General features: G+C 34.1%; 1 protein-coding gene across 1 annotated transcript in view; it reads left to right on the plus strand.

Moving 5' to 3' along the window:
- The window catches only part of LOC100480836 (A disintegrin and metallopeptidase domain 3), a 127,847-nt gene that overhangs the window by 88,060 nt on the left and 25,945 nt on the right, over positions 1 to 13,842 (plus strand). The window contains exons 15-17 of the mRNA XM_034647691.1: positions 5,443 to 5,533; positions 5,792 to 5,981; positions 11,729 to 11,812. Coding sequence (XP_034503582.1) covers positions 5,443 to 5,533; positions 5,792 to 5,981; positions 11,729 to 11,812 — 365 coding nt within the window. The remainder of the gene's footprint in view (positions 1 to 5,442; positions 5,534 to 5,791; positions 5,982 to 11,728; positions 11,813 to 13,842) is intronic.

A 13,842-nucleotide genomic window follows, 5' to 3' on the forward strand; every position in this document is an offset into this window, starting at 1 on the left:
AGTCTTTTATCTGTAGTGTCATTTGCAAATATATTCTCCCATTCCATGGGCTGCCTCTTAGTTTTTTTGACCATTTCCTTGGTGTGCAGAAGCTTTTGATCTTGATGAAGTCCCACAAGTTCATTTTATCTTTTGTTTCTCTTGCCTTTCGAGATGTGTCATAAAAAGGTTGCTGTGGCCGATGTCATAGAGGTTCCAGCTAACATCTTTATAATCATTATTCTGAACTCTCATTCCAAAATCTTTACTTATACCCAGACTGATTATGTCCCTGTCAGTCAGTACTGCCTCTTGTTCTCTTTTTTGATGTGAGTTTTTCCTTCTTGTCATTCTGCCCAGAGAAGAATAGATGAATGGGAGAAAAAATATTAAAATGGTAACAACAACCCCAGAGCAATGTACACTAAACAAATCAGAAGAGATCTGAAACTGAAAAATAAAATTAAAAGAAAAAAAAGGGAAAATATAATCAGACCAGTGAACAGAACAATACATTGGATCCTGTGTGTATTTTGGTCTGTTTGTTAGAAAACTAGATCCCAAAATTGTAAATAAAGAAAACCTTATATCAGTACAAAAATAAAATGAAATAAAATGAAAGGATAGAATGTAACTGTAAAAATGAAAATTAAAAGACAAAAAAACCCCAAACAAACAAGAAAAGAAGGAATATAAACAGACAGATGAACAGAATAAAACAATACACTATATCCTGGGTGTGTTTTGATCCATTTGTTAGAAGAAACTACATCCCAAAATGGTAAAGAAAGAAAAATTTATATATGCACAAAAATAAAATGAAATACAATGAAAGGATAGAATGTTATTGTGTAACTGTAAAAGTGAAGATTTAAAAAGACTTAAAGAAGAGCTGATAAAATAAGAAATTGAGAAAGAGGAAAAAATTAAAATCAAAGGATTAAAGAATCATGGGGACAAAACCATGAATTCTATATACAATTTTCCCTTATCACTGGAGGTTTGCAGTTATTTATGATCAGTAAACTTGGTCTTAGATAAATGTTCTTTCTCATCTTCTGGGGCAAGGGGCCTGTTGCAGTGAGTCTCATGTCTTTGCCCCTGGTGGAACTGCACCACCCTTGCCAGGAGTCTAGGCTAAGTAACTGACTCTGGGGTTGCTCTAGGCGGCTTTTGTTCCCTGAAGGCTTTCAGTGTTACTATAGAGGATGAGATTGGTTTCCCAATCTTCTATTCCGGAGCTGAAAGCTCTCAACCCCTCACTACTCAGTGTCCCCTCAGGGAAAAGCAGTCAATCACTCCTGTCTCCTTAGTCTCTGTCCACCCTCCGTGCTCACCTGGCCTGTGATCAAATGTTTCTATCTCAGACATGTGATACCACTTCAAGTCTCCAAACCCTACAGACTCCTACAGCAGGCACCTGTGCTGCTCCTGATGTGGGGGGAGGTGTCTCACCCTGGTTTTGCTGCTTGCTGGGCCCCTGCTCAGAGAGTGGTAGCCCGATTGTGCTGCAGTTTGGAGTTTAAGGCAACCCCGAGGTGAGTGTCCACTCCTGGACTCACTGAATGCAGCTGGCTTTCCTGCTCAGATGCCTGTGAACTCTGCCACACTCAGGCACCCCTATTCTTTCTTGACTCTGGGGATTCTGAGACCATGCCGTCCCACCTAGGATTCTGCCCAGCTTTGCTACCTTAGTGCCTTTCAGGCAGAGATGTCCCTCACTGGAGAAACTTTTAAAAGTTCTGATTTTGTGCTCCACTGCTATATCACTTCCCGGTAGCCAGCTGATGGAGGCCCCCTTCCCCCACAGTTTATCTTCCCATATATTGCCTTGGATTCATTTCTCCACACTTCCTAACTTGCAGAAAGTGGTGGCTTTCCTATTTGTAGAGTTGCAGCTATTGTTTTCTTAGATCTCCAGTTGAGTGCACAGGTGTTCAGAATGATTTGGTAGCTATCTAGCTGAATTCCTGGGACCAGACGAAACTAAGGTCTCCTACTCCTCCATCATCTTGCACCTCTTCCCTACCAATTTGGATGCCATTTATTTATTTTTGTTGTCTGATTGCTGTGTTTAGGACCTCTTGGTAGTATCAATCACCTTTTTGAGGGTTTTTATCATGAATGGATGTTATACTTTGTCAAGGGTTTCTTCTGCATCTATTGAAATGATCATATGGTTCTTAACCTTTCTCTTTCGATGTGATACTGATTTGTGAATATTGAACTACCCTTGCATTCCAGGAATAAATTCCATGTGTTCATTGTGAATGACTTTGTAATATATTGTTGGATTTGGATTGCCAGTATTTTGTTGAGGATTTTTGCCTCTATGTTCATCAGATATATTGTCCTGTAATTCTCTTCTTTCTTCCTTCCTTCCTCCCTCCCTTCCTTCCTTCCTTCCTTTTTTTTTTTTTTTTTGGTGTCCTTATCTGGTTTTGATATCAGTGATTATGGTCTCATAGAATGAATTAGGAAATTTTCCTTCTTTCTATTTTTTGGAATAGTTTGAGAAGAATAGGTGTTAATTCTTCTTTACATGTTTTTTAGCATTCATTTGTGAAGCCATCTCATCCCGGACTCTGTTTTTGGGAGGTTTTTTTTTTTTTTTTTAATTACTGATTCGATTTCATTTTGCTAGTAATAGATCTTTTCAATTTTTTTTTTTGATTCTTCCTGCCTCAGTTTTGGTAGGCTATACATTTCTAGGAAATTATCCACTCTTTCTAGGTTGTCCCAGTTTGTTGGCATATAATTTTCATAATATTATCTTATAATTCTTTGTGTTTCTGTGATGTCATTTGTTATTTCTCATCTTTCATTTCTGATTTGTTTGGGGGTCCTCTCTCTCTTCTCTCTCTCTCTATTTATTTATTTATTCATTTATTTATTAAGTCTGGCTAGAGGTTTATCAATTTTGTTGATCTATTCAAACAACCAGCTCTTGGTTTTATTGATCTGTTTTACCATTCCTTTAGTTTCTATATAACTTATTTCTGCTCTAATCTTTATTATTTCCTTCCTTATGCTGGTTTTGGGTTTTATTTCTTGTTCTTTTTGTAGCTCCTTTAGGTATAATGTTAGGCTGTTTATTTGTGATTTTTCTTGCTTCTTGAGATAGGCCTGCATTGCTATAAACTTCTGCTTTTTTTCTGCATCTCAGCGGTTTTGGACCATTGTGTTTTCATTTTCATTTGTTTCCATGTTCTTTTTGATGTTATGTTTGATTTCTTGGTTGACCCATTTATTGTTTGGTAGAATGTTATTTAACTTCCATGTATTTATGCTCTCTCCAGGTTTTTTTCTTATGCCCGATTTCTAGTTTCATAGTACTGTGGTCAAAAGAGATGCATGGTATGACTTTGATCTTCTTGAATTTGTTGAGGCTTGTTTTGTGAGCTACTAGGTGATCTATTCTGGAGATTGTCCCTGTGCCCTTGAAAAGGATGTGTATTCTTTCTTTTAGGATAGAAGGTTCTGAATATATCTGTTAAATCCATTTGGTACAGTGTGTCATTCAAACCCACTGTTTCCTTGTTGTATTTTTGTTTGGGTGATCTGTCCATTGATGTAAGTGGGGTGTTAAATTCCCCTACTGTTATTGTATTGTTATCATTTTCAGTTATTATTTCTTCAAAAACATTTTTTTTTGCTCCCTTTTCTTTCTCTTCTAGGATCCCTATAATGCAAATGTTTTATACCTGATGCAGTCACTAAGTTCCCTAAGACTATTCTCAATTTGCATAATTACTTTTACTCTCATTTGCTCAGCTGGATTACTTTCCAGTACCCTGCCTTCCAGGTTATTAATTCTTTCCTCTGCTTCATCTAGCCTTCTATTTATTCAATTGGTTGTATTTTTAATTTCGTTTATTGTGTTCTTCATCTCTGATTCTTTTTTATCTTTTTCTTAAAGAGTCTCACGGATGTCCTCCACTCTTTCCTCAAGTCCAGTGAGTATATTCATGATTACTACTTTAAATTCTCTATCAAGGATATTACTTATATCTGTTTTGGTTATATCTCTTCCTGTGGTTTAGTCTTATTCTTTCATTTGGGGTACATTCCTCTGTCTCCTCTTTTTGTCTAACTCTGTGTTTGTTTCTCTGTGTTAGGACATTCAGTTACTTCTCTTGCTATTGAAAGTAATGACATTATGAAGAAGTGCTCCTTTAGTACCCTGCAGTATAGTGTTCCCTCTTCCCGAGGACCTCATGCTTCAGTCAGTGTCTTCTATGTGTGTTACCTGAGCCCTGTCTCTTTTTCCTTCAGTCAGGTTGTTTGCAGAGGCTCTCTTTGCCTATTGTGGGCAGTGTTTGATCCATGGCTGGGTGCAGCACATTTTAACAAGGTGTGTGTTGGTCTTCTTGTGAAATGAGACCTGCTGCCACCATCACTGCAGGAACTGAGGTCTCAAAACACATGTGGGTCTGTTGACTGGCTGTTGGTGGGTTTTGCACTGGTCTTATGGGGTTGGGTGGCCCATGGCACTGGTTTTGAGGCAAGCATGACTGGGAAGGGCTGATCCACTGAAGCGCGAGGGATGGGGCTTGATGTAAGCAAGTTAGGAAGCAATTGTTTGTGCCATGCTGTTTCCTGCAGGTGGCCCTCTGTTTATACTAGGGATCTGGGGAGGAAAATGGCACCTGACAGCTTCTTTATTCCTGGAGGCATTTCTCCATGATCCTTACTTCTCAAAATGATGCTCTGAGATGAGTAAATCCTTCTCCCTCTTGTCTGCCCCTGGTATTTTTCAAAGTGCTGCTTCCATGCTATATCTCTGCTAGCTGTTCATCCTACTGTCTAAAAGTGGGGACTCAGCTTCCTAATGCCCTCAGGGTTCAACTAGAGCCTAGCTGCTGATTTTTAAAATTCCAGGCTTTAAGTCCCACCGGTTGTAAGAATTCATAAGATTTGGATCCTCCTGCTTTCAAGGCCAAATATTATGGGAATTTGTCTTTCTTGTGTGGGCTCCTCAGGGGTTCATTTCTAAACTACATTTTCTTTAAGTTAGTAATCTACTTTGATAAAAGGTATTGTAGCCATGATAAAAGGTATTGTTTGTGTAAATCCAAATTTGAAAATAAAATTGTAAATCAAAACAACTTTAAACTACATCAAGAGATAGATCTAATAATTATAAGACACAAAAATAAGATATTAGTCAAATTTCAGGTAATTGGTGGAAAAGGAGTAGGATATTAGAATTACAGGTAAGAGAGTAAATGATTGTTTGATTTCTTAATAATTTCTGCACTATAATAGCAATTTTCCTATTCTGAAGTGGATAGTTTTTAGTGTTTCTTCTTCTTGTATAGCCAGTAGATGACACCAAAAATTTATTGTAGTTGACACTGACTGGGCATTGGTGTCATCTAGATGTCTCTAAATTAATTTATCATAGTTTCAGTTTTTAATCTTTTTAAAGATGAGTAATTGGAACTTTATTTATATTTTCAGTTGCAAAGGGTTCTACTTTTCTGTGTACACAAGAAGTGAATATGCATAATGATGATTTTGGAAACTGTAGAAGAGACTCTTGTAATTTTAGGTGTGTATTTAGCAAATTATACCTTTTCCAGTTGTGTTTGTGTGTTTATACAGCAAAGAGCTGTTTAATACAAATGAGAAATAAATGCATTATATACAGATCAATATTTATGTTGCATTTCCTAAGTTTTTTTGTTTTGATTAGCTTTGGTGTTATGATCTGTAACATATTCAATTATCCTCGTATTTTGAACTGTTATTTCCCTTATATTGTTGTCTTTATGTGACATTTAGATAACTTTTTCTGCCTTATTGCCAGGGATATACTTTGTGGAAAAATAGTTTGTCACTGGACACGTTTAGAAGTAATACCATTTAAAAAATTTGATATTCAGTATACTTACATGGAAGGCCATCTGTGTGTCTCTGCATATTTAAGAATACCAACAGCACATGTAACAGAAGATTATACCTATACGTCAGATGGCACTATGTGTGGTCCAAATATGGTAAATAAAAATTTGACTTGATTATATGTGGTGTGTGGGTGTCTGTGTGTATGTGCACACGCACACATATGAAATAGAAACAGAGAAGACCTTAACATTTGTTATTATAATTAATATTACAAATTTTGGTTACTATATCATGACCTTAAGATTTAAAGTTCAGAATTTCTGTTGGTCGAAGGAACACTTGTTTCACTATCATTTTGTTTATTATCAATTTTGCTATAGATAAACTTGTTTTCTCATACTTGAGAATATTAGCTTCTTCATTAGGCTAGGATCTGGTCTGCAAAATTTTATATAAACCACAAAAAAGAATCAAGTAATACAGCAAAAAAAAGTAGGTGAAAACAATCTGAATAATAAGAACAACAAAGAAAACAAAAATAGCCAAGTATTTAGTCTTGCAATAATTGACATGGAAGAATTAATTTGGTTGTAATAAAAGTAAAACAGCTATTTGCTCATTAATCAACTCCTCTAATTGTTCTTCCAAAATCATAATAAATACTGGTTAAAAATTTGGCCCTGCCACAAGACCCAGTAATAAAATGGTGTTTAAGCTTTATTTCTTTTTCTTTTCCTTAAGAAACAAAATAAAGGATCTTTACTACCATTGAAAAATTGGTTGACTAATGTAAAACACTACTCAAGTATCTCCTGTTTAAATTTAGATAATTTACATTTAGATACAATATTTTAAGAAATGAAAAATAGAGGAAAATGGAAATGAATAGTAAATTTATCTTAGAATGGGAATAGGTATTCTTGTATAAAAATAATGAAATAATCACAAAGGAACACATAGTGCTGATTGCCTGATAAAGTAATATGTTATCTCTTTAAATATTATTTTAAAAATGTTTACTATAAAAGTGCAAGATTAAACACATAAATTTATCAGCTAATTTAATCATTCATTAATTAGGGGGGGAAAAGCACTCAAATGGTTTATTTATGGTTTAACACACAAAAATAATTCGATCTTTGTCCCTGATTTCTGGCACAGAGCTCCTAAACCCCTTGGAATTTCCTCAGTAATAGGAATGTGGGGTTTTTTTGTTTTTTCATCTTTGTTGTTATTCATAAAGAGCCTCTTCCAATCAACCTAAATTTATGCTAATGAAGTGACAGGATGAGGCCTCTAGATAACTTTATGATGGAGCTGATCACTAGTAAGCCCAAGTGATTAAAGAGTTGTAACTTTCAGTTTCATCATAAGTTTCAGAAAGGGAAGTAGTGTGGCTAGAGATTGAACACTATAAAAACTTTTGAACAATGAGATTTTTGTGCTTCTAGGTTGTTGAAATAAATACAAACTACATGAATATCCAGTTACTATTTTTGTCTAATTAAATAGGAGTTGAAAATAATAATTGATGAGAAGCATAACTTAATATCATCCAAAAACAAATATAAATTAACACATACTTTCTGGAAAGTGATTTAGAAATGTGTATGGAGTCAAATAGATTGTTACACATTTTTGTTGATTATTAAAAATTATTTATTATTTTTAATTGACATATAATTGAAATATAACATTACCTTAGTTTCAGGTGTACAACATAGTGATTCAATATTTGTGTATATTGTGAAATGACACTACAAGAAGTCTAGTTAACATCCATTACCATACATAGTTACAAACATTTTTTTATTATTTTGACAATGTTCAAGTTTTACTCTCAGCGAGTTTTAAATATGCAATAGTATTATTAACTATAGTTATCATTGCTTATTTATTTTATAACTGAAAGTTTGTAATTTTGGCCCCATTCACCCATTTTATCCACTCTCAAATCCCCACCATTGGCAACTACCAATCTGCTCTCTGCATCTATGAGCTTGGATTTTGTTGTTCTTTAAATTATACATACAACTAAGATCACACAGTATTTGTCTTTCTCTGTCTGACTTATTTCAATCAACTAGTGTTCTCAAGGTCCCTTCATGTTGTCAAAAATGGCAAGATTTAATTCTTTTGTATGGATGAGTAACATTCCATTGTGTATATTTGCGACATTTGCTTTATCCATTCATCAATGGACACAGGTTGCTTACATATCTTGGCTACTGTAAATAATGCTGCAATGAATATGAAGGTGAATATATATTTTTGAATTACATGTTTTCATTTATTTTGGATAAATATTCAGAAGTGGAATTGCTGTATCATGTGATGTTTCTATTTTTAATTTTTGTAAAAACTTCCATTCTATTCTATCTATTCTATCATACTATTTTCTTTACGTTTCTGCCAATAGTACACAAGGGTTCCCTTTTCTCTACATCTTCACAAACATTTGCTATTGCTTTTTGGCATGATAGAAGCCATTCTAAGATCCTAGGAGAATAGGAGAAAGAATTTAAGGATGGAAAAGTATTTCAGGGAATAATGCTCAGCATAAATACCCAGATACAAAAAGCAAAGAACATCTTATAGTATGAACCCAGTGAAATCCACAGCAGAGTACAGCATAATGAAATTTCTGAAAATTAAAGACAAAGAATCTTAAAAGTAGTGAGAGTGAAATAACATGTGCAAGAAAAGTACAATTATAATGGTGACAATTAAAATAAAACATGCATATGCCACAGAAGATTGCCATGCTGGTTTGTTCCACTCCCACATGGAACCACTAAAACCTTTACAGATCACTCATCTCTCCAGTAGTGATTCTCTCTCTTCCTGGGAAAGTCTGATCATTAGCCTATGCCCCACTGGCTAATGTCCCCATGGAGGGAAGACAAAGAAAAGAGTGAGGGAGGAAGGAAACTGAAGGGAAGGAGAGGGAAGGAAAAGGAAGGAAGGAAAGATGGAAGGAAGGAAGGAAGGAAGGAAGGAAGGAAGGAAGGAAGGAAGGCAGGCAAACCTAACTTTTCCTACTTGGTTCTGTAGGAGCTTTCAGCTGACTTGAGTTTTTACTCCCACACCATTTTTAATTTAAAAACAAAAAACAAAAACAAACAAACAAAAAAGCAACTGGAGTAGAATTTAGTGATTCATCAGTTGCACATAACACCGAGTGCTCTACTCCAGAAACCAATATTGCACTGTATATTAACCTAAAATTAAAAACAAACACCCTCACCCCCAAGTAATTGGCAGTCTTCTCCATGTAATGGGTTTGTCACATGACAGTCTTCATCAAGGAACTGGCTTTTAGGTCATGGCACTTCCAGTAGTTTAATTGGATAGTGACTCTCCTAGAGAATAGACTTGAAAAGCCCAAATTCTAGTCATCATTAATTCAATTGCTTTAGGAAACAAAATACCTTTCTAAAGTTAACCCCTGGGGATGAAAGTGTTGTGTTGACTGCATTTTGTAATTGAGAAAAAGAAAAGGTGAGTAGTGAATATGAGAGCTGACCTACTTCTGTGGTTTTGCGGACATTTACATGGATAATTCCACATTTTAGCCTCCCTGCCCAACCTGCCCTTTTGGTTCTTCCTCCTCTGCTTTTCCTTATTACCCTGAGGCTGCAGATCCCCCAGAGCATTGTGAGGCTGATCAACCAGGCTCTCTCCTTTACCATTGTATTTGATGTGGCTGCTTCCTAGCTTCATTTTATCCCTCAGTGGCCTTCATTTTATTTTGAAATCCCAGGAAGTTCTTAAATCTCTCATCTTCTAATTGCCTTGTTCTGATTCTCCTTTTCTCACATTAATTAGGGAAAGGGGAGCAATTGTGAGTGCCATGCCTGTGAATTTGAATTTGAATTATTCATCAGATATACTTTATTTTCATTTGCTATTCTGCACTGTTCAGTTGGTTTCAGTGTGGTTTGAAAGAAAAGATGTCTTTACCTTACTCTCATTAACTGTGGATCCTTTGTAAAAATTATCTTGATAACAAGAGACAGAGAGAGAGGGGAGACTTTATATCTTCTTTATTATCATGAAGAAAAGAAAGTCTCTTATTAGTCAGAACAAAATTTTAAATAAAACACATGTATTTAATAGCAAAAAGTATACTGCATAGAGATAAGCATTATTCCAATAATACAAGTTTGCTTAAAATTGGATATGATAGAAAGCTTTTAAGATTTTTTTTATTTATAAGACTTAGGAGAATAGTTTATCAAATTGATTTCTAGCTCACTTAGCTAGGGTAGGGAAGATAAACACATCTCAGCACATTCATTTCAAACTTGAGAAAAGGGGCATTTAACTGTCCAAAATTAGATAAGCTAATCAATGAATAAATAAATGAAATTAATTGTCTTTTAAAAAAAAAAACTCATACCTGGGACTATAAGAAAATATGCTTAGATAATCCAGGCATTTCTCATTAGGAATATATATTTACTTTTTTTTTTTTTCCTTGAACCATGATGTGCTGCTTCTGGGACACTATTTGTGTCTCTTGTTCAAAGAAGGAAGTCTTAGGACGCTTGGGTGGCTCAGTCGTTAAGCATCTGCTGTTGGTCCAGGACCTGATGCCAGGGTCCCTGCTCCACTGGGAGTCTGCTTCTTCCTCTCCCACTCCCCCTGCTTGTGTTCCCTCTCTCACTGGCTGTCTCTCTCTCTGTCAAATAAATAAATAAAATCTTAAAAAGTAAAAAAAAAAAAAAACAAAGAAGGAAGTCTTGTAGGTTAGTTTATATTCAAAACATCATCCCAACCATTGCCCAGGGCTAAGTACTTTTATAGTGTCTCTTACTTTTGCTGTCATTACAAAAGAGCCAACTACAAATTGATCTGTTTACTTCTTTTCTTGCTGGCTTCATCAGAGCACTTGCAGTTAATGAACAAGCTGATATTCTTTCCTTTATGAAGATTGGTTAATGGTGATAGAAAATAATGATTTTTAAGACTATTCATCATATAGTGAAATTCTATCAGATAACTTGAGAAAAGCCAGCAGATAATTTTTTACACTCCCCTAAAGATATTCTAATTAAATTAAAATTAACATAGAGCATACATAGAAATCTGGTCAAATAAATAATAATTAAATCGGTATCTTGTATTTAGTGAGGATTTACTACGTGATAGGCACTGCTTTTGTTCCTTTATGTCTAACAAATGATTTCATCCTCATAACCTACACTTTTTAAGAATTTGGGTATAATTGCTATTCCAAATTCAAAGATGGATAAGTGGAGGTATGGGGGATTAAATAACTTGCTTTAGTGCAAACGTGAAAGGTAAGAGATATTGTCATTAAAGCTGGAAAAAATTAAAAATATAAAAAATGACAAAAACACTGTTATTTAACATTGATCAATGTGGTTCTGTGACTAAAGGAGTTCTTGCACTGAATATTGGCTGTTGATAACTTGTGCATGAATTTAAAAAGAGATTTATTATCATCAAATATGAAATGAGGATAAAAATATTTCCTTTGAGTATATATGAGTATGTATTATAAAAATACATAAAGAGTGCAAAGATAGATCCAAGCTCATTACAAATGGTCAGTACAACTTGGCTATTTTTGTTCTTATACCAATTAATATCAGTATATCAATAAACTCACAGCTGTGCTCTCTCATAGGAAAGAAATAGTATCTCATTTCAAAATTTTATATTTGATAAAGTAATAACATACCATTTGGACTCCCAAGTTCTTGTTTTAGAATGAGTAGATTTCATGAAATCCAGATTCATATTATGTATGTATTTTATATGAAATATAAATATAAAATATATTGTGCATTTAATTTTTATACCAAGTACAATTGCCCAACTCTTGGCTTTACATTTACGGTTTCTGTTATTTGTTGTTTTAACATTTTAGTATTGTGACCAGGGACGTTGTTCTCCTATTTCATACACACAGAGAGAAAATTGCGACTCAAATGTAAATTGCAGTGGACATGGGGTATGTAATGGTTATTTCATTTCTAAGTTTGGCTATTTTAATTTATGTCAGTAACATTGTCCAAGATAATGAGGTCTAGAATTATTTGATATAGAAATTACTTTGAAAATTTGCAGTTAAAATAAGGAAAGTAGATTCCATTACTTATACATATGTATATGATTTGTGTGTTCAGTCACATTGTTATAGGCCTCATGAGCTTTGAACTTTCTACAAAAATGGAATATGAAATAAATTCATTTCTAAATTGAATTTATTAAGGATTACACATACACATTTAGCATACATGTAAATATTGCTTGTGATTGAGTGTATGTGTACCGATAAATATTTGAAAACACACAGTATATTTATAGTACATGTATTATAATCTAATGTTTTTGTGAGAGCAGAGTTTCTTGTCTATTCAGATCTTGTTCACCCTTTAGTGGCTTCAATTTCTTTCCCTGTATGTCTCTTCCATACTATATTTTAAAAATCATCCAGTGATGGACTTTTGGATAATGTTAATTTTCACTTAGCTATTGTAAGTAGTGGGAAAATGGGCATTATGGTACAGTCACCTTTGCACATTTATCTGACTTCTTAAATTGTTAATGAAATATGTGAGTGGCTACATTTATGCACCATTTAAATTTTTATAAATATTATGTTGTCTTTAAGGAATATTATACCAGTTTTTGCTCCCACCTGTCACGTATAAAAATATGCATTTCCTCAAATTCTGGCCAGACTAGCATCTCAGTTTTTTTAAATCACATTTAACATGCTAAATCCATTGTTAATTTATATTTATTTAATGATACAGTTTTTAAGCACAATACATTTTTGGTCATATTTGCCATTTGTATTTTTATTTGTCCATCCATTGTGAAATTATCTACTAAGGAATAGAAATTATGTAAACTTTGTTTTTCGGAACATTCATTTGGGCTTTAACTTTGTGGCTGGTGTCTCTTGCCATATTGATGCTTCATATTTTATATAATAATCCAGGAATAAAGCAACCTACCTGCATGTCTTGTATCAAAATTTTCTTCCCAGTCACTTACATGCCCTATTAACAGTTTCTTTTCTATTTCTTTCTTTTCTTATTTAAATATAATTTAATTTTTAATTTAATTTTTGCATGAACCTACTTCTAGATTCTCTAGTCTGCTTCTGATCCTTCTTTCAATTCATCCACCGGTCACATTTGGAGATATTTTCCAGCCTTCCTATTTCTAGCAAAATACATTTTTGTATCTGTATCTCCTTAAGCAAACTTCTCCTTTTGGTTTTCCCCCCATTTTTTTGGTAAAAGTTTATTTTTATAACAGCTATTTTTTAACTTAGCACAATTCAAAATAAACTTTAACTCTTACTATTTTATATGTTTTTATTGAAATATAGTTGGCATACAATATTACATTAGTTTCAGGTGTAAAATAATGATTCAACAACTCTGTACATTATGCTATGCTCACCACAAGTGTAACTCCCATCTGCTATTACAATATCATTGACTATATTCCCTATGCTGTACTTATCACCCCCATGACTTATTCATTCCATAACTGAAGCCTGCATCTCCCACTCTCCTTCACCCATTTTGCCCCTTCCCACTACTACTTCACTTTCTGGTAATCACCAGTTTGTTCTCTGTATTTATACGTCTAATTCTGCTTTTTTGTTTGTTTATTCATTTTATTTTTTAGATTCCACATATGAGCGAAATCATATATTTGTCTTTCTCAGTCTGACTTACTTCACTTAGTACAATACCTTCTAGGTCCATCCATGTTGTCACAAATGGCAAGATACCTCTCTCTCTCTCTTTATGGCTGAGTAACATTCCATTGTGTGTGTGTGTATACATATATATATATACCACATCTTTACCCATTCATCTACTGATAGCCCCTTAGATTGCTTCCATATCTTTGCTACTGTAAATAGTGCTGCAAGAAACATAGGAGTGCAATATACCTTTTCTAATTAGTGTTTTTGTTTTCATTGGGTAAAAGTAGTTTTAGAATTACTGGATTGTA

The sequence above is a fragment of the Ailuropoda melanoleuca genome, chromosome 18, assembly GCF_002007445.2.
Source record: "Ailuropoda melanoleuca isolate Jingjing chromosome 18, ASM200744v2, whole genome shotgun sequence".
Lineage (NCBI taxonomy): Eukaryota > Metazoa > Chordata > Mammalia > Carnivora > Ursidae > Ailuropoda > Ailuropoda melanoleuca.